Source organism: Anticarsia gemmatalis, chromosome 4 (assembly GCF_050436995.1).
Source record: "Anticarsia gemmatalis isolate Benzon Research Colony breed Stoneville strain chromosome 4, ilAntGemm2 primary, whole genome shotgun sequence".
Lineage (NCBI taxonomy): Eukaryota > Metazoa > Arthropoda > Insecta > Lepidoptera > Erebidae > Anticarsia > Anticarsia gemmatalis.
Window position 1 is genome coordinate 11652782 of NC_134748.1, and position 25509 is coordinate 11678290.

General features: G+C 34.2%; 2 protein-coding genes across 3 annotated transcripts in view; one reads left to right on the forward strand and one right to left on the reverse strand.

The window, feature by feature from the left end:
• Window positions 1–25509, forward strand: part of LOC142972569 (SEC14-like protein 2) — a 43368-nt gene that overhangs the window by 9331 nt on the left and 8528 nt on the right. Inside the window, exons 2-3 of the mRNA XM_076113793.1 lie at window positions 22474–22543; window positions 24347–24390. Coding sequence (XP_075969908.1) covers window positions 22474–22543; window positions 24347–24390 — 114 coding nt within the window. The remainder of the gene's footprint in view (window positions 1–22473; window positions 22544–24346; window positions 24391–25509) is intronic.
• On the reverse strand, window positions 13262–22300 carry gudu (Armadillo repeat-containing protein gudu). Of its 2 annotated transcripts, XM_076136750.1 has the most exons (6): window positions 21607–22299; window positions 21115–21421; window positions 19839–20184; window positions 18700–19083; window positions 17091–17305; window positions 13262–13436 (listed from the first exon to the last, which is right to left on the reverse strand). In XM_076136750.1, the coding sequence occupies exons 1-6, from the start codon at window positions 22203–22205 to the stop codon at window positions 13305–13307; spliced, it is 1983 nt and encodes a 660-aa protein (XP_075992865.1). In that variant the 5' UTR covers window positions 22206–22299; the 3' UTR covers window positions 13262–13304. The 2 variants fall into 2 exon arrangements, with proteins under 2 accessions (XP_075992865.1, XP_075992866.1); XM_076136751.1 differs by lacking the exon at window positions 18700–19083 and having other exon boundaries at window positions 21607–22300.

A 25509-nucleotide genomic window follows, 5' to 3' on the forward strand; every position in this document is an offset into this window, starting at 1 on the left:
ATTTTAACTAAGAACTGGATAGAACACGTTTATTTATATCAACTCTACAATCTATTTTTTTTATAGGTAGGTATATCTGGTTAAAAATTGTGAAAATATAGGTGTTTAGTAGCTCTACACTTACGTAAACCATTATTTAACGAAACGTGCTCCTGTAAGTCTATTGTTTCCATCATTATCTTGATGAAAATGTATAATAATGGCTTTTTAATTTCTCTTTAAACGACATTTAATTTTGTGTAGATAGCACTTAGTGGTGTGTTGGCGTATATTTACAAGTAACCGTCAAACGAGAAAGTGCCGAGCAATTTATTCACCAGAAAAATTTTTACTTCATGCGACCTTACGAACTGATAAATATTTGGTATAAGCAAATAAATCATTTTACTACGTTTTTAAATGCATATTATATTATTATATTATATTGTTAAATTATTGAATAAACATAAATCCATACTAATATTATAAATGCGAAAGTAACTCTGTCTGTCTGTCTGTCTGTCTGTCTGCTACTCAATCACGCCTAAACTACTGAACCAATTTGCATGAAATTTGGTATGGAGATATTTTGATACCCGAGAAAGGACATAGGCTACTTTTTACCCCGGGAAAATGACGCATTTCCCGGGAAAATTCAGGTGGTGAACGAAGTCGCGAATAATTAATATTATAATGACATTAAATTAACAAAATTCCGTTGTCATGGCAACTGTTTTAATGGCTGATATGCCTTAGTGCGACTTCGTTATATTAAGAGATATAAATAATTTTAAGAATATTTTTCGTGAAAAAAAAGCATATTTTATATCATCACGCTACGACCAATAGGAGAGAGAGTAACAGTAAAAAAGTGTTACAAAATCGCTCTCTTATGTGACGCAAGCGAAGTTGCGCGGGTCAGTTAGTTTTTAAATATTTCTGTCTTATCTATTAATTTAAGGCTTTCAAAAATTATCGCATGTCAATGTAATTTATTTTTTGTCAATGGTGAACTTATTTATTGCTCTTTGACGACACAAAGTTCATTGAACCGAGCTGTATTATGTTAATAAGAGGTAAATCACAAAAAAAACTGCTGTTTCGATATACAAGGACTAGCTGACCCGCGCAACTTCGCTTGCGTCACATAAGAGAGAATGGGTCAGAATTTTCCACGTTTTTGCAACGCTTTTTACTGTTACTCTGCTCCTATTGGTCGTAGCGTGATGATATAAAATATGCTTTTTTATCACGAAAAATATTCTCAAAATTATTTATGTCTCTTATTATAACGAAATCGCGCTAAGGCATATCCGCCATTAAAACAGTTGCCATGACAACGGAATTTTGTTAATTCAGTGTCATTATAATATTGAATATTCGCGACTTCGTTCGCCACCTGAATTTTCCCGGGAAATGCGTCATTTTCCCGGGGTAAAAAGTAGCCTATGTCCTTTCCCGGATATCAAAATATCTCCGTACCAAAGGAGATCATCCACGCTCCATACATTTTTGGGCCTTTTTTCAAAGTGCCGGCCAACAAAAAAAAGTGGCATGTATCGATAGAGCTAGCCATTTGAAGCAATAGTTAGTATGGCACGAAACCGGTAGGATCGCTTTGAACCGAGTTATACAGGTTTGAAGATTCATAATATTCAAACATTAATTAATTTCTGAAAGTGCTGTGAAACATAAAATAATGATTGATTTTGCTAGAATTAACTATCTAAAGCAAACGACCACTCTGAAGTTGATTTAAGGTCGTAAGCACACGTATCAACTCGGAAACGGGTCGTCACCGTATCAACTCGAGCTCATCAGTATTATTTGTATGTAATTCCCTACTGTAACACACGTATCGGAATCGTTATGTGATCGCCCCGGCTCACGACCATAGGTGTGGTTCTTATGCGCATTATGCATACACCAGCACCCAGGGTGGAGTGCAGGACTATGTGCAAATTCCGATAGAAGGGCGGGCATACCTTCTAAACCGCAACATGTGTCCTCATAACAAGGGCCCTCATCACAAATGGTGCCCGAAGCACAAAATATTCTTCCACATGCCGATGAGTCGGACATAACAACCCAACGGCAACACTCTAGGTGACCTCTTACCTAGACGATGGTTTGATAGTTGCACACAATCGAGGGTGCGGCTCCTTGGGTTCGCTAAGGGAGGATGCGCTGACCTTGCGCTAGTCGCCAGTGACCAGTCCAGTTGCGACGCATTGAGGCGCCGGGGGAATCAAACTCGCACCTAAGAGGCCGCACCCTCGATTGTGTGCTATTGAGAGAGAGCAGAGCTATTGAGCACTTTATTTCAGCCTTCTGTAAATAATAAAGATTAGTTTTGATAAGTTAATTACTTCTTTAATTAATGCTAGTTATTTTTAGTCTCGTATGATTTCAATCTACATTCATACAAGTCGTTTACACAATAATCGTGTAATTCTAGTTCTTAACACACGGAGAATTACTTTGAATATGATTTACAATTTAGTCTAGGTTTTAGCTAGACTATTTTACTAACTACATTACTCGGTAATGAAAAAGACTCACATGGTTAAAGGAAATCTTAGAAATTGAATTATAATGTTTAATGGTATCGCTTGAAGACAAAAATCGCCGAGTATCTAAGATTTTGATATACGGCCAAAGTTTTCCTCAAATGCACTATTTATTTTCATTTCACATTCGTTTATTCCACGACTAACTTAGGAAACCTCTTTACTTAATAGAACATAAATAATAACTGTTGCATTAAACAAAACTAATTCTAATACAAATATTTATCGCGTGCGCTCATGACGTCGTACTGTCAGTATTGGAAACTTGACACGTCCATCTATACACGAGTTTACTGCTCGCATCGTAATGGATTATTATAACGTGTTGATGATTATACTTTCTCTGCCTATACGATACAGCTTACCATCAGTCGCTGTCATAGCTGACATGAGCAGGGAAATCGCGGGTATAAATGCCATTGAAACAGGGAAAAAACAGGAAAGAAATGGGTGTTTCAGTTCTGCCTCTACTTTGAGTGATAAACACTGTATTATATTTCTTTTTAATCATTATCATAGGTTTTTTTTTTGTACTTCTGGCCTCTGGACACACATTTAAAAGCCCTGCTATTTTTTTCATTAATTTAATTTAATGCGTGAATGTTTTTTTTTTACTGAATCGCATTTAACGCACTCACATTTATTCAAGGTTCACAACCGGTCCACCCCCATTTTTAAGCAATAATATTGTAATAAGCGTAACATTTAATTTATATGATTGTACATCGTATTTTGAATGGATTACAAAGGCTTAGTAATATTATTTACTAGCTGACCCGCGTAACTTCACTTGCGTCACATGATATAATCATAATTTTTCCCGTTTTTGTAACATTTTTCACTGGTTCTCTGCTCCTATTGGTAGTAGCGTGATGATATATAGCCTATAACCTTCCTCGATAAATGGGCTATCTAACACTGAAATAATATTTCAAATCGGACCAGTAGTTCCTGAGATTAGCGCGTTCAAACAAACAAACAAACTCTTCAGCTTTATAATATTAGTATAGATGTAGCGTATTTCGTCAACTTGATTAGACTACATAATTAGTGCGATAAGGAAATGAACCATAGAGCTCAGACATTGAGGGATTACTGGTTTGCTTCCGTCTGGTTTTGTTTATGGTGAAGAAGAATAACATATTCTACGGCATGCCTAATGATTAAATAAATTATTCTGACTAATCTACGTACTCGAAGTGCTCTAGAAATAATTTGTCTGTTATGAAATGCTTGTCGTGTGGTGATAAGCATCAAACAGCCTCTCCCTGAAGATAGACGAAGCCTTAAGCTACACAAACAATACGTGCAAACGAAATCTTAGGCTACACCAACGATTCAACTTTTTTTCAGAAAACGTAACTGATATTGATATTCATTGCTTAAGATCGGTCAAGTCGGTCGGTCGATCGGTTTGGCTCATATTAGGTCGGGAAAAAAGTCTTTTCGTTTTATAGTATGTATGAACTTGTAATACAATCTCTTTGGCCTCAAGAATCACAAATGAGTACCACGGTACATTAGGTTTCTTTCAGTGAGCTCGTGAGGTACCCAAATATCGAGCTTTTTTGTGTAGAGAAAAGATTTTATTACAAGTTCATACATACTATAATGCGAAAAGACTTTTTTCCCAATCCAATATTTCACATTTATGTTTTGATTGGATCGTTTTTATTTCAGTCTATTTGGGACACACAAAGATTCTTCCTTTCGTCTGTAGCTACAATCATTAGTTGATATTATAAGAAGTTATTACATGGCAGTAGATTCATTCGTAAAAATAGACGAATAACATCATAATTTATAACTGCAAGTAAAAACTGCAAACTGTTTACTTTTAGGGCGGGTAAACCCATACACGTGACTATTTCAACCGCAGCTAAATTATTTATTTACGTACATAACTACACATGAGTAGGTACACTGTCTTACGTCGAAAGTGTCTGTAAAAAATATGTAAAGTCATCAGCTATGAATACTTTGATCGTAGGAAAAATAACAAACAATGTGACTTTACTAAGAAAATTGTTTAAGTTTACGGATTTGCCAAAAAAAATTGCAAACAGCTTACGTATTAGGGATGGGCAGAACAGTCTTTCATTAAAGGCATTACATTGATTCAATTGTGAAAAAATATAAAAAATAATTATAAAGTTTATTATTTGTTAAGTTTTTTAACCACTTACACCTCCGCTGGGCAAGGGTCTCCTCCCAAACGAGCGAGGGGCTATTCCTTAAGTCGACCACGTTAGCGAAGTGCGGGTTGAGGACTTTGCAGTTAGCGTGCTTTCAAGAAATGTTTTAAGTATGATTACTTAAAAAAAAAATATTTTAAATATTTTATGTCTGTGTTTATTATGATGATGTTACCTATTGTTTCTACCTGCCTAAGGTTGAAAAAATAATTAACTAGGTTAGAAAGGTTATACCGTTTACTCACCTCCTAATTAGTTTCTGTTAAAAACATTTTTATTCTCTTTAGTCATTTAGACGTAAAACTATAGGAAAAAATAAATATTTACAAAAATATTACGTACATCGTATACCCTTTTATGTATTCGTGGTCAAGGACTTGTGGAAAATAACGACAAAACAAAACATTTAACATGTCTATGATCTTCCTAATGATAAGCGCTGTTGACAACGACAACTACCGTGGTAAACTGCTAAGTAAAGTAAGTAGGTACCATATTTTATTCGAATCTATCTGTTGCAGATCTGTGTAGAGCGGTTTGAAAGGCTAGTTTAATGTTCTACAGTCAGACAGAATAGCATACTATATATACATACGAACCCATTCGTGATTTCAATCTCTATATAAAGTAGTTAATGATAGATCATTTTTCTAAGTATGCTATAACTTTCTAAGTATGCTTAAAGAAAACGTAGTAACAACACAATGTTAGACAAGAGATTAGTAAGTAAACAGTGGGCTGATAGGACATTGAAAACGACCGTAAATGAACGAGTTGTTAATATTTACAACTTATTTAATCAAAAATGATAAAACATGCAAATTACTGGCCGTTTGTAATGTGTACCACAAACATCTGTCACAACTGTCACTGTTTATTTACCAGTAGATGTAAATCTAACTACGCCTACAAAAAATAAAAGCGTAAGTTTGTCTGTTTGTCTCTAGCAACTTTACGGAAAAGCTTTAAAACCAATTTTAATAATGTTACAGTTATAGTTGATTAAGATCTGGGGTTACACATAGCATCATGTCTATCCTCCGATGGTAAAGTTGCTAATTTACAGAATTACTACAGATAGGAAGATAATTTAGACATTCAACTTCGATTATGAGATTCAAACACCACAATGGTGACGATATCCCACTTTTCTTTCCGAAAATCTATGCCCAAGGTTCGAAATTGGGGATGAAAGTTAAAACACGAGTAGAGCCGTGCAGGTCAGCTAGTTATAAGTATAAATAAACATATGACGATTCGCCAGTGTGTCCACACGTTGCGAAACATTGGCCAAGGTCAGGGAACCGCTACTCGAATGCCATCTCAATGAGCTTGCGCAAACTAATGTACTTATCAAGGATTCTATCCGGCTTTTAGAAAACGTAAATATGGACTAATGACCAGACTTTTTGGTACTTGGCTTAAAAACATTTATTTTACTTTTATTTGTATGAGTTGCATTGCACGGAATATCTTTTTATCGGCTAAGCCGATAAAAAGATATTCCGTGCAATGAGCTTTTGCAGATAATCCGAAAATGAGTACCTAAATCGAAACTAAAATATATTTTCACGATAATTTTTATCAGGTACCGAGACTACACATCCAGACCCACCAGATTTTTTTTTGCATAATTTTATGTACCTATTGTTTTTGGCGGGTGTTTGTGTTAATAGCTACTTACTACACTTCTATCCACTTATACAGAATAGGCCTTACCTCAATATGATTTTTTTTCAGTCCTGTGACCATATCATCACATACTTGGGTTGCCATCCGTCCGGGTTTCCCCGGATTTGTCCTAGTTTAGAGGGCATCCGGGGAGCGTCCGGGGTTTTTACGCGTCTTATCCGGTTTTCCAAATTTTAAAGATGGCAACCCTATCCAATACCATCCATTGTACTTATATTTCGGTGACGAAATCATCTAACATCAGTCAATTTACAGTTTAATTTAACGTTCACATACGGATAAACCGTTGCAAAATCGGTCAAGGGTTTAACTTCTTTACAAGAAACATATTACGTCAAATATTTGCCTGCATGACAAACGTTTGACAAACATTTTCCCGTTGAATACTAATTAGTGTAATTTGACGTCAGGACATTGGTATATCCGGTCCAATCATGGCCAACATGTCCTTCGGAAGTGACTTTCTCTTCGCTAAATTATGTATTATTTTAAATAACCTTGAGTTTTTACATTATCTTGAAATTATATCGTATTTTATTTTAATATTTATTTATTTATTTATTTATTTATATGTAATCTGTATTAAAGAATTACAATACTCGACGTAAGTACTTAGTGTAATCAAAATGTACGAAGCATTTTTGGTACGTATTACTTTTGTAATGGAATGCTTTTTCTGTTTAATACATTATATTATCTACTAGATAGGTAGCCTACCTATTATTATATTATAGTTTTTTGTAGCTAGTCAAAACATACAATTAGTTTTAGTTAGTAAGTTGAATCTAATATAACTCCTCTATCACATAGACTTTGAAACTGTAGTGTGAATGCAAGTGCAGGATAAAAGTAAAGAAATAATGATATTTTAATTTGTTTTTGGTATTTTATTGCCTGTAAATCTTGTTTTCTTTTTGACAACTAGTTAGCAGTAATGATGTCGGGAACGGGAATGTAACTTTCTAAATTTCCCTCGCGCTTTCCAAATGTAATTATACTCTATGGTGTCTATGAAATACACAGACGAGTGGAAAATTTATATTTTAAATGATAAATAGTTTTCTTTAGTTAGTTAGTTATTGCCAAGGTTGCCTGCATCAATCATCATTTTAAGTTAGACCATTAGGTATACGATTGCGAAAAGGTCCTTCCAATATGTCTAGAAATTTTCCATGCATTGTTGTTTATGCTGTGACAAATTGTTATTAATGAAAATGAAAATTTATTCAGCATTTTATTAACGTAAGGTATCAAAATTTTTATTAAAGCGTTTTATTCTACACAATGTTGGATAGTGAGTAAAAAAAGAATCGTCGTGAATTAATTGACTTTAGTTACCAACATTTGAATGTTATTAAATATAAATAAACTAATAAATAATTCATGGATATACCACAAAAATCCACACCAAATCTATTAATACAATAGAATTAAAAAAAACCATCAATAAGGACGACATGTTGCACGTTCGGAAATAAATATCATTTTCGGCACCTGTTCCACTTTTAGAACACGAATTTCCGAACGCAATAAATAAAATTCGCGCACATTCCAACAGATTAAACCGTGAAATATAATGGCAGGAATGAAATTAAACAGCCTATTTGAAATAGTTGAATACATAATTAAATAGGCAGATGCAATTTACTGAGGTTTTAATTAACGCATTTGCGCTGGTGGGTACAAGGCTGAATTTGTTCTGTAACGTAAATAGCCCCAAAATCGGTATAAAAAGTATTTATACACTGTAGACTTTTAGGATTAACTAGCTGACCCGCGCTGAACTTCGCTTGCGTCACGTAAGAAAGAATGGGTCAAGATTCTCCCCGTTTTTGTTACATTTTTTATGGTTACTCTGCTCCTATTGGTCCTAGCGTGATGATATATAGCCTACATAGCCTTACTCGATAAATGGACTATCTAGCACTGAAATATTTTTTCAAATCGGACCAGAAGTTCCTAAGATTAGCGCGTTCAAACAAACAAACTCTTCAGTTTTATAATATTAGTATAGATAATAAGACAATCAAGTTTTTATCTGTCTACAGCCATGCCGATTCCAAATTTAGCCTAGAGTACAGGTAATATTAAAGTATATAAATAAAACAGCCTTGATTATCATATAGCTAATTATTTTAAAACGCTAGGTGAATCACAACGGTATTGCGAAGTGGAATATTTGCAAATCGCGTTTGTTCGGACTGGGCACACAGTGCATTGTATTGACTTAATGCATACAAGACGCACTAAGAGCCGAGTTTAAATATATTTTAAGGAGATAAATAACGTAACACATTATTATGTGCTATTTTTACAAGCAATAACACTTTCGTTGTATTTTTTGTATTCGATGCCAGGTCTTGTGTATTTACACACAAGCGCAAATCTTATTTTCATTCCTTATTTTTTTAATTCTCGCAAAATATTGTTTCGTAAGGTCTTTGATTTATTGCTGATGATGATATTGTAATAAAACTACAGTGCAATTAAGCTTATAAGTATGCAATGTAATCCCAGGAAAAGATAATCGAATATGTATGGTTTAATTACACGTGTCCATCCTAATAACACAAAAACAACCAGTACACTAATCAATGATATCTAGTAAAAAAACTTAACTGATGTACGTCTATGATCATGCAACGGGCGGTAAAATAAATAAAATTAAAATTTCATTGCAATATTTCATTCGTTTTTTCAATACCAGTTAATCAACTTTCGCTGCAGTTTGACAGTGTTATTAAAATCAATCTAGTTCTATGACCTTTTGCAAAATAGTCTAGACATAATAGATTTTTATAAATATTGGTGCATCTGAATGCAGTATTGCGTTAACGTTGCATTTTAAACTGCAAACCAAAAATATTCGCGGCTTTAAGTATGTTTTTAAATGTCGAAGAAAAACATACTGTTTTTTTTTATTATAGCTAGCAGCGCTACAAAGAGGCGACTCTACGTCTGCAAAACGTTCAATTTTTTTTTTTTTATCGTAAGTTAATCCTTACTGACATCCGAAATACTATAACGCATTCATTTAAAATATGAGTAACTACCATATCTTAATCTCATCTTAATAAAAGACATCCATTTTTGAAACCTAACGTATAGAAGTATAAAAATAATGTTTCTTGACAGCACAGTCAATAAGTGTCAAATAAATAAACATTATACGATTGCAGCTGCAGCCGTTGCAGCAATTGTTTTCACAATCGACTGCAACTTATTTAATGAGATGAAGTGGCCTTGATTTTATTAGTTTTGATTTCAGTGTGTCGTTTTGTTCGTCTGGGTTTAAAATTAATAGCTCATAATTTATGATTACTGTTATTACTACTATTATCTTGTGTAAAGACTTGAATTTTTTTTTTATTTGTAAGCTGGTTTGTTTAAGCTTTTATTCCCGGCTGCTTTTGAAATGGCATGATGTGTTCATACATTTTCTTTACGAGGATCTTTCAGGAGTTAGTTTACATGAACTACTAAAAATATTTGACGTCTTCTTTTTGCATAATATTATTGGTTAAAAACATTGTCTGTGTCTACTTATACCTACCTATATTTATAAGAACTCGCTGATTATCAGGTTTCGTTAATGGTATACTCAGGTGTTCTGTCCTTAGATTAATAATAAAGCGATTGAGGTTATTCAATCAATAAAGACCATCCTACTTGTAGAATATTATATGATGGTCATTATAGACGGCACATCATAACCTTACTTTACAGGCATAAACTAAATATTATATAAGCTATAAGCTCAATCAATCGGCAATTAGGTACATAATGATATTGCAATTACATTACATAATAATGCTATTGATAACCTGCTCAAATACGAAAGGCGTCAGATTACATTGGTATTGTACTAAGTTTAATGAGCCCTGCCCTTATACGTAAGGTGAAAGGGCATAAATCATAATCGTGAGGCTATTTCGTAAATCCATTTGTACAGGGTACTACAGAGTATAGAGTAACAAGTAATTCTGTTTTGTTCAGACGGTATAGAGTTTAATCATATTTTCCCGGGTCCCAATTAGGTACTGCTAGCATGAAAATCCTTGCCCAACAGTGGAGCAGTAAAGGATAAATATTTTTTTCGTATGTTCTCCATATAGGACGATAATGTAGGTAACTTTGTTATGCATGTTTTATGTTTCATCGTGTAATAATATTTTTTTTATACGTATCACATTTCCCTTTCTAGCTTTTTGACGAGTTGTCCGCAGTTTTACTCCATAAACTGGTCGTAAATGTTTACTGATTGTACAATTCATCATAAGTACAGTACATACAACACCTTGGTACTGTAATGAGGCAACTCAGGCAGCCGTTCAGTTCATGGTAAAGATCAAATTCCGTAACCACAATGTTTAATGGTGTACACGTTTAACTCTTTTTGTTCAAAAACTTATCATTTATTATAACTTCCGTCGTCATTTATTTAAATTGTGGTATCAAATTGTATTGTCTATGACCAAGGATATATCATAGACACGCAAATTTGGCGCGAGTGTGTTATTATGATGAGTGGTTTTTGTTTCCGTCATCGTTTATTTAATTAGTTTTTGTATCAAAATTACTAATGATTATTAAGATGCTATCTGCCTATGACATAGAATAGTCAGACACGCAAATTTGGGTGCTTTTTAAATTGTTATGTTTTATTCTTAGGTGCCCAAATTACAGGCCTAGCTTAGTTTGGGACCTACTGTAATTTCAATATATTTTCTTTTTAAATTTAAGAGTCGCTTCAACTCGCTTCCACATAAGGACCAGGGACGAATCTTAAGTATTTTCGCAGTGGTTTTATGAGTAGTTTAAGTATAAAATCTCTCCTAGACTAACTAGAATCTAAATTCCCCGCTAATTTGCAGCTAATAGCAGCTTATTTCTTACCTCGGTAATGTAGAGGAGTTATGTAGTTTATCGCGCAACGAAAGTGTTTGTGCACTTGAGTTATCTTTACTTATCTAAAATGCTGTTAATCGATAAAAAAGCGCAGATTAAATGGTGAAAATCTGTTATTTGGTATATTATTTTCTTTATTTACCTACGACTGTCTAGATTCCTTACCTACAAAATCCTGTTATACTTGTGAGTCTAAAATTATTGGGATTTAATTAGAAAATAGTGAGAGGAAGGTAACTTCCTTTCAAATCTTTACATCTGATTTTCGCATCATCATGTATTTTCTTAATTAATTACGGTACAAACCTCCCGTCAATACTTAGAATAAAAATACCTTTGTATCTGAAAGGTTTTTAAAAATAAAAACTGGCATTCACAATCTTCATGGACATAATACTCTCTACGCAAATCCATACAAAAAGTGTTCCTACATTTTCCTCTCTTTACATAACCTCGCTCATCAATCTCAAACTCATATAGTAGTTTACACTAGCACACTAAACAGCATTTAAAATTACTTCATAGTTTTATGTAAGTAGGAAACGTGTGCATATTCAGACAGTGCAAGTCAGTTGCATTGAGAAAGTGGTTCATTATAAACTTTCAATCTGAATGTTGCAACTAGACAGCGACAAAATAGCACAATGATTATGTAGCTAATTACAGAATAGTTTATTAACATGCATAATTTTATTGTAAGGAGTCTTTTGAAATTGACTTTCAGATTAATATATTTTGCAACTATTTTCCAAAAAGATATTTATTTACTTTGCTAGCCATATCGTATCCGCACTTATTAGCTCAATAATGAGAAAAAATACATTGTACAGTTACATTTAAATCTAAACGTAGTTACTTTAAGCTAGCCTTTTTACAAGTTACCTTTTTACGATGCAAAAAGGAGCGAGCAAGTCACTGAAAACGCAACGATTTCCTTTTACCATATTTGCAAAGCCTAATGGCATTTTCAAACTTTCCTTTCCATTCATTCATAATCTACACTCGTTGGTTCGTTTCACAGAACACTAATTTACTAAACAGAAAAACGTATTATGACAGCTCGTAACTTCCTAAACAATAAGGAATACATAAAAACTTCATTGTTACGTAGGTTACCATTTACCGGTACATAGGTCCATTTACCGGTACTTTGTTTTATTATTATGTACATACATATAAACAAACAATAAACATAATTAGCTTTAACAAGTCACTTTAAGGCCTCGCTTTATTTAATAGCTGTTTGTTTTTCAGTAAAATACTTTGCCCAATATTTCAAGTCGAAAATACTTATATCCACGCAACTCTTTAAAGCAAGAACTAATCTGCCGTCTAAAAAATAAGACTAAGTACCTAATCGCACCGTTTCAAAGGTTTTTATTTGATTTACTAGAGTAATTTGTACAATAATTTGCCGTGATCATGCTACTGTTTATATCGGTAAAATATTAGGTCAGAAATAGCTAAAGAACCTTTAGTATTATATGTTTTTTTTATTTTTGCAGATTATACAATACATAAATCATCAGTTTACTTCTTTTTACCAGGTTAATCCATGCATTCTTTTTACTATTCAATCTGGAGCAAAAGTCGAAGGGGAAAATCCCAAAAATTAAAGATGGTATGGGAAAAGGGGTGATTTTATGTATGTACTAGCTTCTGCTCGATTCGCCTGTGTATATAGATTTACCAGGGTAGAAAGTATCCTATGTCGTGTGTTAATCCAGGTTATAAGCTACCAAATCCCATAAAAATAAATTCAGTATTTTTTGCGTCATAGAGTAACAAACATTCATCCACATAAACTTCCCCTTTTGGACTTTTGTAATATTAGTATTAGAACAAACTTTTATAATATTAGTACGATAGAATGTACAACAAAATAACGGGCAAAATGAAACACAATTCTCAGTTTTTAAATGTAATTTCAGAACTCTATATTTTTCTAACAAAACGTGCTCTACTGTTTTAGTTTCACCTTCTCGGTGGCCAGTGCTAGTTTCCTAATGTTGCATAGACAGCCAGCCGACGCTTCTTGTAGAATAGGGTCTTTTGAACCAATCGTCTCCAGGAGAAACTGGACTACACCAGCCTGAAATAAAAATAATGCTTCTTTACATATTTAAATTGATAAAAAAAACATTGCTTTCTTTAAATAGTTCTTGGGTAATGCATTGGCATGTCATTTCACAGTAAATGGCATTTCAAGAAATTATCGTTTTTTATCAGCGTTTAAAAAATAGTTTAATTCGCTAGCTAGTTTGCTATAATATCATGAAGTATGAGATAAGTATAATTCTTTAACTTTCTTAAAAACTTCTGTAAATTATGCGCCATACATACATAATATATACGGTCTACAAAACTTAAAACCAATTTAGAAATATTGTAAATTCAGTCCGCCTGGTCTAGTACATAAAACCTCAATTTCAATACTTTAAAGTATCATATTTCTGAATCGGTGAGTCCTATTTTAAGTTGAATGGTACGAACATGTCGGCAGCAGACCAGACCAGATGCCAATAGGTATATTTTTGATAATGCTAATAATTTAGAAAAAAAACTGCCTATCCAATAAATGTTATTGCACAGGCTTTGAAACCTGTTTGTCGAAACTCAGTTTAGTGACCTCTTCGTTTTGAACTCGATATCATTATTCTTTTTTGCTTACATAAATAATGAATTTTGAAAATGTAATTAAGTAGGTAACTCTTGCAGTTAATATTATTTGACCTACAACAAACAACTCGGGTAAACGACATTAAGTTTGACTCTACAATTTATTTTTCAAACAAATAAATATTTTATTGCAATAACTTATAATGGAAACAGAAGATAATAACTTTTCAAAATTTCGCATAAATTAACTTGACTCCTAAAATGTCATAGTTAATTATCGTACTAACATTTTGCCACAAAAAATATAAATAAAATTGCTTGACATGACTTGACTCGACAATTTTATTAAGTACTTTTTTTATTAAATCTTATTTCAATGTATTTTTACTATCCAACACGTAACGAATGTTATAACCCCAGACAACTGGGTTATGGAGGCGTGGTGGGCAATCGCTCCATGTAAAATACTAATACTCAGCTGCATCCAGTGAGACTGGAAGCCGACTCCAACATAATTGAAAGAAAGGCTATGCTGATGATGACTTAACGAATGTTATAACATACAGACTAATCTTAAAATAGAACGTATCTTTTACGTCAATACGTCTAGACGTGTTAACGAAAGAGCTTACAAAATAAAATGTAGTATTTAACAGTGCATCTTATGTTTATTGCGTCAGTTGAAATTTAACAGAGCGGAAGATATCTATGTACTAGCATATTATTGTAGAATTTATACAACGTTGTATATTATATGCATATAATTTTCATACTACTACGCAATTGTGCCGCCAGGAATTGAATTGTAAGAGTATTGACAAATAAGTTACTTGGTTAAAGAAATAAACCTAAATGACTTCTGGTCTCATTTTCATAAGTCATTATAAAAGGTTTCACAAGGGTAAAAGGATCCTGTATGCTACTAAGGACTTGCAAATAAATATCGAAGAATATTAGAATAGTATACCGATATTGCAAGCCCAAATACTATTCCCGGTTATAAACTATGTCGATTGTCATGAAAATTACATACGTACATTGTATCATAGAAACCTGCGCATTTCTAATAGTAGTAGGATTTCCTACACAGTTACTTTGTTAATTACCAAATACCAAGAACTAATTAATTAAGGGGTATTGACTATTTTGAAATAAACCTTATTAATTATTTACAATGCAATACATTGTTGTGATACACTTGACAAAGTACTCATTAATTTGCAAAACAATTTATAATTATCACGAAATAATAGAATATGAGTTTTTTTGTGAAATATGCTAATTGTACTGATTTGCATATATTTTTTAATTATGAATAATTTTCCTGACATGAAAAATATAAAATTAATGATCATTGAGGACATATCAACATGAAGGTTATCGAATACTTACTGAAAATGTTTATTATCATAATTTTAATAAAATAAAAAGTAACCACAGCCTGTTTCATAATTATTCCATCAAATAATATTTTAAATATATTCTTATTTACATTAAAAATCATCATCATGGCTTAGCCTTTTTTCCAAACTATGTTGGAGTCGGCTTCCAGTCTCACCGGATGCAGCTGAATACCTGAATATTACATTAAAAATCATAATTTTAATAATTACTGGTCTGTATGCCTTAAAAAATAAATCATTCGACCGACATTTTGCCAAAATATTGGGCTAAACATGTCACAATTACAGCAATGAAATAATAATATGTTATTTATCAATATTTTGTTGCAATTCTGCAGAAACCACTTTTGTAAGCTATTACACGGGTCGTTAAGTATCTTGTTTCATATTTAGGTGCGAAGTTTAACAATCGTAAAGCTACATTAATGAGTTATTGCTAAAGAGTTCAATACCACTGCAGGCAAGAAGGCTTTATAGCTTTGTCTATGACTCTAGCTATAACCTTTCCTATGTTTTGACCCAGCAACTTTAATCTCTGGTTTTAACGCAAGAGATACATAAGTATCGATTAACATAATATTTTGTAGTGAAATATTGCTAGATTTTTCATACATTTGGTGCTACTTTATTAGGTACTGTCGCATAGGTTATCCGACACTTAACCAAAAGCTGTGAAAACGGTCATTAGTATTTACTTAAACATAATGTTTTAAGCACCATTATTCTTACCTAGATTTAACATCACTTTTCCTTCCAGCAAACATGGACTTAAATATTAGTTTCATCGTAAAACATATATATTTGTCTGCGGGGAATCCTACGATATTTGCAATATTGCACAGATTTGCACACACTTAACATGTCCAAGTAATCAATGTCAAATCTGTCGCGCATTTTTCAAAGCTCATTATAAGTTAGTTAGTGTAATTTAAACATTGTACAGTTGCTAAACAAATAACATAAAGGTCGCGATGTCAAACTCATTAGGAATGCAGAAATAGATTTGTGTATGACGAATTACCGACACTTTAAAGACATTTTTCAGGGTTCAGTGTTAATATAACTGATAAGACTAATTTATTCAGGAACTATGGGTCAGTAATTAAAATACTTAGCAAAGGATGACGGTAGGAACAAAAGTTATCTCCATCATTTCATACAATTATTTTCAGTTTTTGTAGTTGCTTTAATTCCTTTTGTAAATTTGTTTTGAGTCCCAAATAAGGACTATCTCGACCATCAACATTACCAATATGAGTGGTTAGTAAATAGGCTGTTTTTGGCACGTATTTACACATTTGGATTTGTAAATCTATGGGCCTTTTGTAAACTATGATCAGTTCTTAGAAATACATAAAAAGATAACGTCATTGGTTTTACCGCGTAGAGCTTTTTGCTTTAAAATGCTTTGGTAAATAAATAGAGGCAAAACTACTAACGATAAAGTTCGTATTTTGTTATAAGTTTGCTATGAATTTTACTTGCATTCTTTCTAAGATCATCATATTTTTTTCTCAATTACTAAGCCACGCTGAAGGCTTTCGAACAGCTTAAATAACACCATAATCGGGCCATTACAAATGTCTACGTCGTGCATTTCATTTAAAAGGATATCTTCGCATGCAGACATTGTCACATATTCCTCTGATTATGACGTAACTCGCACGTTTGTAAATGTCCGAGTTTAAATTAGCAGATTCACTAAATTTATCTTTTATACTTACAGCATGCATAGTAACACAGTTGATAGAGTAGAATGACAGATGGTACAGAGCAAGCGCAGTAGACCGGTGCACGGTAGGGTCCCGTGACGTCATGTAGTTGACGAGGGGTGTGATGGCACCGCGTCTGCCGAACTCTTGACGGTTCTGAGCCCAGTCGCAGCAGTACGCTATTGCCACGCCTAGGTTGGCTCGGAGTAGGTCGTCTGTGGTACTCACTGGGGAAAATACAAGCACAAAATCTTGAAGACTGAAGCTTGCATCCTTAGTATGTATGTTTCAAAACGTCTTGTCATGGATGTTATTAAAAAGTAAGAGTTTATTTTTTCTAAAATCAAGTTCATTTGTAGAGAAATACTTACATCATATCAGACTCTACTTTTAAAAGCAATATACATATAGTATTTGGACAGACGATTTCAAACTTTTAGATATGTATGTATTTAGGAGTACATTATGATTACAATATCAAGCATCGCGCCATTCTCTTTTTTCGAAATTAAAATATAATAAAACTTCTCATCCATCATCTTTTATTATGAGAACCTTTTTGAATGACTGCATTCATTGCCCTTTAAAATCAAAAGTTAATTGAATGAACCACCTCCACACGTCCATCTAATGCACAAACTCTTTGAAATAAAAATTAATTAATGTCATGGCAACACATAAACAAAGACATACAGACACGTTAATTAAATTATAATAAACGTTAAAAACACATAAAATATGAATGACTATTCTAATAAAATATTAACACCTCGTAAATTGTACATTTCTTATACATTAATGGGTAAATTTACCGTCTTATACTTAGTAATATTCCCTCAATAAAATAACAGTATATTGAATACGAATTACATTTCCCGTGACATTCCGTTTGTTTTGTTAGAAAATAAGCTTTAGGTGCAACTTATCTATTTATTTCATAATTTAAGCATTACACTAACAAAAAGACATGATTCAACATTAATCACAATCGAAACTTTTGGGAACTAGTGTCGTAGAGTTTGCACATTTCAGAGCATCTGACCTTTTTTGACCGCCTTAACACACCAACTAGTCTACATCATCGGATTATTTGATCTTCATCTATACTAATATTATAAAGCTGAAGAGTTTGTTTGTTTGTTTGTTTGTTTGTTTGTTTGTTTGTTTGTTTGTTTGTTTGAACGCGCTAATCTCAGGAACTACTGGTCCGATTTGAAAAATTCTTTCAGTGTTAGATAGTCCATTTATTGAGGAAGGTTATAGGCTGTATATCATTACGCTACGACCAATAGGAGCAGAGTAGCAACGAAAATCTATACTAATCTATACTAATATTATAAAGCTGAAGAGTTTGTTTGTTTGTTTGTTTGAACGCGCTAATCTCAGGAACTACTGGTCCGATTTGAAAAATTCTTTCAGTGTTAGATAGTCCATTTATTGAGGAAGGTTATAGGCTGTATATCATTACGCTACGACCAATAGGAGCAGAGTAGCAACGAAAAATGTTACAAAAACGGGGAAAATTATGACCCATTCTCTTTTATGTGGCGCAAGCGAAGTTGCGCGGGTCAGCTAGTATTAATTAAAATACGTAATAAATATAGCAACAAATTAATCTTACCAAGTTTAGAAAGCTTAGCCACCACACCATGATCGGATATCACAGCTAGATTCTCGTGATCTCTCGCAATAGTAGCAATGGCGGCACAAACAGCTGACAGCACATTACGATCATCCGAATCAAGGAGGTCTACTGTCAGCTCCAAAGCGCCAACGAAAGACCTCACCATTTCACCGGAATCTGCTGCATTTTGCACACAAGGGCTCAAGGCTAACGCCGCATTTGTTTGCACTTTCTTCGAGTCGTTCTTCAATAAAGACCAGATGAGCCTGACTCCGTCCAGCTCGTCAATTTCTACCATACAGTTGTACTCTTTAGCACACTCCATAAGGACTAGAGGTACGTTTTCTAGTAGCGGTTTGTACGTGTTGTTGAGGTGGTGAACTGGAATTCAAATATAAATCAAAGTTTCTCATCAATATGGATCGTCTATCTTATATTTTATTGATACGTTAATTTGGCAGGTATCATTTTTACCGTTATGAGATACTAGCTGACCCGCGCAACTTCGCTTGCGTCACATATAAGAGAATGGGTCAGAATTTTCCACGTTTCTGTAACACTTTTTACTATTACTCTGCTCCTATTGGTCGTAGCGTGATGATACAAAATATACTTTTTTTTTCACGAAAAATATTCTCAAAATTATTTATATCTCTTAATATATGTAACGAAGTTGCGCTAAGGCATATCTGTCATTAAAACAGTTGCCATGACAACGGAATTTTGTTAATTCAATGTCATTATAATATTGATTATTCGGGACTTCGTTCGTCACCTGAATTTTCCCGGGAAATGCGTCATTTTCCCGGGATAAAAAGTAGCCTATGTCCTTTCTCGAGTATCAAAATATCTTCATACCAAATTTCATGTAAATTGGTTCAGTAGTTTAGGCGTGATTGAGTAGCAGACAGACAGACAGACAGACAGACAGACAGACAGACAGACAGAGTTACTTTCGCATTTATAATATTAGTATGGATTTGAAGTGTTTTTGGTATATAATAGAAAGTAAGTAAAAGGTGTGAATTGATAAAATATTGTTCGAAAGTACTATAAAATTTGTTAGCGAAAACGCACAACCGATATGACTTTCGCAAACCACCTTAGCAGAATCAAAACACAATGAAACTACTTACTAAGCATAGGAATCCCACCAGAAGACCTAATTTTATCCCTATTAGGCGGGAACTTGGCACACTCCGCCAGAGCTCCGGCCACATTCGTCAGCACTCCATCGTTCTCATCATCCAACAGCCTCACGAGGATAGGAACAGCTCCTAAATGATCCAGTCTTTTGACACTCGCGTCACTGTTAGCGCATTTCCATAGAGCTCCTGTTACAGCAGCCAGTAATGGCTTGTTAGGTCTATTTGTACTGTCTGATGCTGCTTCGACCAGTAGCTCCAATCCACCTGCTTCTCGAATCATATCTCTTGTGATAGAGTCACTCGCACACTTGTAAATTGCCAAACTGCAGTATGTCTGAAACATCAAAATAACGATACCATTTGTTAGGCAAAGAAATCCCGGAAATAAAAGAGGTGTTAAGCGTTTCGCCGCGCTGACCAAATACGGATTGAGAAATTTGGATCCTTTCAAAAACTGTTTAAAGAATTCTAAGGAATACCAGATTTCTTATGATCTTTTACTTCTCAGTTAAAGCATAACTTAATTATAAAATACGTAACTTTGAAAAGTCGTTAGTAAAACTAATGATTTTGAGGTTTTGAACCTAGAATAGCAAAAAAAACGTTGCAAAATGTTTCGTGACATAGCATTACTGTTGCGCAACTAGTAAGTGATATGACCGAGTATGTTGACCTTGGTAGCAGTCATGCTATCCACAAAACGCTTAACATCTTTGCAGGTTAAACAGCTAAATAAGGTTCAAACAGTTTTGGGTCAAGTGTAATGTAAGATTTAGTAAAATTAGCAGCCACGGATAACAGACGATACGGCCGTGTCGTAATGTTTACCCTGCAACAGTGGTAAAGTGAGTCACAAATATTTTCCCAATTCGTTTGTAACTTTTGTATTTGTGATAGATTTAAGGGTTTTTGCTTCTCCATGTTTCGTGTACGAACTAACACGAGAATCAGTTAATCAATTACGCTGTGAAAGCGGAACAAATAAACAAACTCACTTTCCAATTTATATTATTAACTAGCGGACCCCGTCGACATTGTTTGCTAGTACTCAGAGATCCCAATATGACGATTATTCAACCAAATCGTCCAAAACCTTAATGAATTATACACTTAAGCCTTCTTCATTAATAACTCTAATTATTATTGATAAAAACTGCACGACAATTCCTTAAGTAGGTTTTGAGATTAATTGCAAACAGGCTCATTTCACACAATGTGTGACTTATTATACATATTATATTGTATAATAATAAACAAATATTACCTTCAAATCTTTGTCATCATTTGCCAAATGTTTGATCAGATCATCCACCATCTTTTCGGTCTGTATAGCCAGCTGAAATGATGTTTCATTCGCACACATTTGCAGTAGACCAATAGCTGGAACCGCTACGTCGAGGTGTATGGTCTTCATCATCTTAGCTATGAGCGGAATCATGCCGTACTTTCTCATAGACTCGCGGTTGCGTTGCGACGCCGACATCGACCAAAGGGCCTTCGCCCCAGCCCTGCCAATGTCCAAATATTGCTCTTCATCGCCATTCAACTCCTCGCGAGGTGTCAACAAGTACCTATAATAAAATTTTATGACATAAGTTTCTTTTTGTTTAACTTAGCCTTCAAATTACGGCTTTTTACGTCTTTTTTGTCATGAAAGTTGTTTTAAACTACAGTCGTCTAAAACCTTGAACGCAAAGTATTTAAAAATATGATAGTAATATTGCGTATGTTCGTGTGAATGTCACAAGTACTCGACCTTTCTTTAATGTCGAGTAAGTCAATCAGTTTCGGAATACCGCCAAACTTTCTACAAAATTTTCTACTCTTCCGAATTCTTCCCAAGTTCGCAATTGTTTCAGCTGCAAGGATTTGGACGTCTCTTGCCGGATCGGACAGTAGACCAACCAGTAATGGTATTGCACCAAGATCGGTCACCTTCTTCCTGATCTCGATATTCGGTGTAATATCTTTGAGGACTGCCAAACCACCCAAAATACAACACAGGTCTCGAGTCTCCAACAAATTGACTAAAAGTTCTAAGCCTCCGATTTCCTGAATCGCCCTCTGATTGACCTCTATCGTTAGGTCGTGATCTTTGAGACATGACAAAGCAACCATCGTCGCTGTCTGGTTACCAGCCTTCATATACTTCACTAGTTTCTGTATGTGCCAGTATTCTGGTGGAATCTCCGTAGACTTGATGAGATCTGCCCAGTTGTCCTCATCAGGGGACGTGGAAGAGGGCGAGGAGGCTGATGTATCAGACCCCTCTGTCACCATCACGATTCGAGGGAGACCAACAGTGTCCTGCCCCCCATCGGCACTAAACGTCGATATATTATCACCTTCCGCCATGATTTATAAATTAAAATGTACTAATAAAAAAATATAAACACTGTTGTACAATCGACGAGATTCGTTTTCGTCTTGTCAATACTGTTGCTAGGATACCTGAGTCTTTCAGTGTAGCCAACATCAAGAATGGAAACCCTCCATTATTATTTTCTTAAAATTCCTCACTTGTCTACCTCCTTGGTTTCTTTAAATAAAGTTTTATTCGAAACTTTTTATTAATTACTTTTTGTTAAGATTGCGTATTTATATTCGTGTTTATTTGTTACAGTTTCGAAGGAGTGTCAAGGACGTGATAAGACCAGAACACAATGATCATTATCTACTTAGATGGCTTAGAGGTAAGTTGAGTTCCATTATCTATTTCTAAAAACTTTTAAAAGCACTATCCCTTAGATTAGATTAGATTTAGCGCAAGGACTCTTAAATGACTTAGCGCAATGCACTTTACTCAACACGTCATCACGGTTAATTTAGCTGTAAATTACTGATGCGGTGCCGTTCGTACAACCAATAGCGATATAATTTATCAAAAACTTAATTAAAACTAATAGCTTGTAATCATAACTGAGTTTTAACGCCTTCGTCACAAATGAAAGGTGATTGACTCCTCAATTATAAAAATCTATAAATAGAAAAGACATACCTACACGATTCTTTAATAACTGTCATGTCATTTAAAAATAAATATTTGTGACAAATTAGTTGCTCACTTACAAATTTTAGTCCATTGAAATGTTACATGAGTTTTACATTTCTTAGAGGACGCAATTTTATTTTTGGAACATGTAGGGGGGGTCAATAGAAGCTTAACTTGAAGTTTGTGGGGTTGCCACTCTTGTCCCCCGGCCGCCATCTTGGAAAAGGGGGTGGAAACACTTTTTTCGCTATATCTCAGAAACTATGCGTCTTGCAATAAAATTGTAAAAGCATAATTTGTAGCAAATTATTTTGCCTACAAATATGATGAATAACTTTTGCCCTAAATTAACAATTAAAGAAGTTATAAGCAAAAACGTGCAATTTTATTTATAAAAATTTTCTTTATTGCTTTATAACTTTTTTTGACGACAGCCGCGTGGATCGATCTCTGAGGTGAAGCCACGCTTGCCGAGGTTGTTCTGTGGATGGGTGACCATCTTATACATATCGAGTTCCTCCGTGTTTCGGAAGGCACGTTAAATTGTGGGTCCCGGCTGTCATTTTCGAAGATCTTTGATAGTCGTTAACAGTAGTAAGACGCTTGAATGTCTGACAATCAGTCTTAACGAAGGGTATCGTTTTATATCCCAGATAACTGGGTTGTGAAGGTCAGATAGGCAGTCGCTCCATGTAAAACACTGGTATTCAGCTGCATCTGGTGAAACTGGAAGCCGACTCCAACATAGTTAAGAAAAAAGGCTAAGCTGATATGTAAAAATACAAAAAAATCAGACCAATCTTGTAGAGTATTTTTCGAGGAAAATTTATCCCTATAATTTTTTTTATCTTCATTAATTAGAAACTCAGTAACAGCGCTCCGAAGTAGACCGGTTTCGGAAAGAAAATTTTTGTAAAAAAAGTCACTTTTTTGCTTATAACTTTTTTAATTGTTAATTTAGGGCAAAAAGTTATTCAACATATTTGTAGGCAAAATAATTTGCTACAAATTATGCTTTCACAATTTTATTGTAAGACGCATAGTTTCTGAGATATAGCGAAAAAAGTGTTTTCCAAGATGGCGGCCGGGGGACAAGAGTGGCAACCCCACAAACTTCAAGTTAAGCTTCTATTGACTCCCCCTACACGTTCCAAAAATAAAATTGCGTCCTCTAAGAAATGCAATATTCGGCCCTCAAATTGTAACATTTCAATGGACTATTTAGCCGTTTTTGTTTTTGACGTTGTACATACCTACATACAAGTACTTACCTATTGCTTGATCATATTATCAAGTAATCATATAGAGATCGTATCTTATATCTTTTGTAAATGCACCAAGGTTTCGTCAAATTTAAATTACTGCTTATTCTTTGAACTTCTGCGCTTTTGTAACTAGTAACCGGTTCAATTTACATTCGTTGCGTTAATTGTACAAGCTTTTAAAAAGAAATCTTAAACTTTTATTTGGCTATCTATAAAACATTTTCTTTCTTTTTTTTCAGCGAGGCAATGGAATCCAGAAGCGGCGGAAAAAATGCTCAGAGATGTAAGTACCTACAAAATCTTTACTAAAAAAAAGGTTAATTTTGTACAGTTGCAACACTAGTCTGTACTTATAGGAGACGTGTTATTACCACGCCACGCCACGCAGCATAGCTGTAATAACTGTATTATAGAATCTCGGCTGAACGTGGATAGATAAATCTAGTTCGACTAATTCTGTGCCTCTGTGGTAATGCTAACATTATAGCTTATTATCGATAGTAGTTCGTTATAAGTTTAGATTGGAAAGGCTAATCTATAGGACAGGTATTAAACCCAGATAAGAATCTCAAGATTCGATTATTATTGTAAACATAATTGTTTTTTTAGTTAGCGTCGCAAATTTGCCACATTTAGTCTAAAAAGGTGAACCTGAACTCTACAATGCTGAGCAGTATCAGTTGCCAAATTAAAAAACGCTGAGACTAGGCTGGGATGTTATTATAGGTATATTTAACCAAAACAAAAAAGAAATATGAAAATCATGCCTGTGCTTAATTGCCCAGTTTTAAAATCAAAAGACACCTTATACAAAAACAGTCATTCATTTTCATTAATGAATATGTCATTGTATTGCATAAGGCAGTTAGGTAGGCTTCCAAGTAATTTGCGTACACTTGGCCTACTATAATGAATTAACATTGAGATAAATTTGTTATGCAAAAATATGCGTAGAAAAGTCAAGATCACGCGTTCGTGTTGCGTATTAATTTCCGGTAATTTTGTTAATGGAAAGATTAAAATTTTCCTATGCATCTTTGATTTTTTGAAGGCTTATTAAAATTTTGCTAATATTATCGGCAATAGGTCAGGCGCAGAACTGACTGCTTTACGTGCTCTCCGAAGTACCAAGGTCTGTGGTCTTAGAAGTCTTAGATACCGAACTCTGGGCAATGGCCAAATCAAATTGTCAGACAGACTCAGGACTAATTTATTAGACCAACTAGGAGTCAAGTCAAAGCAGCAGTACTTACTTATAGTCAGCCTGCGACCACGGCGAGTGAAACCTGCGCCGAAACGTTAGGCATTTTAAGGTAAAATGCGTGTTCGCGTTAATTCCCGTATTCTATTATACATTAAGTCGAAGCTGTTATTAGCACACACTAGGTATCAATGCCTCGCA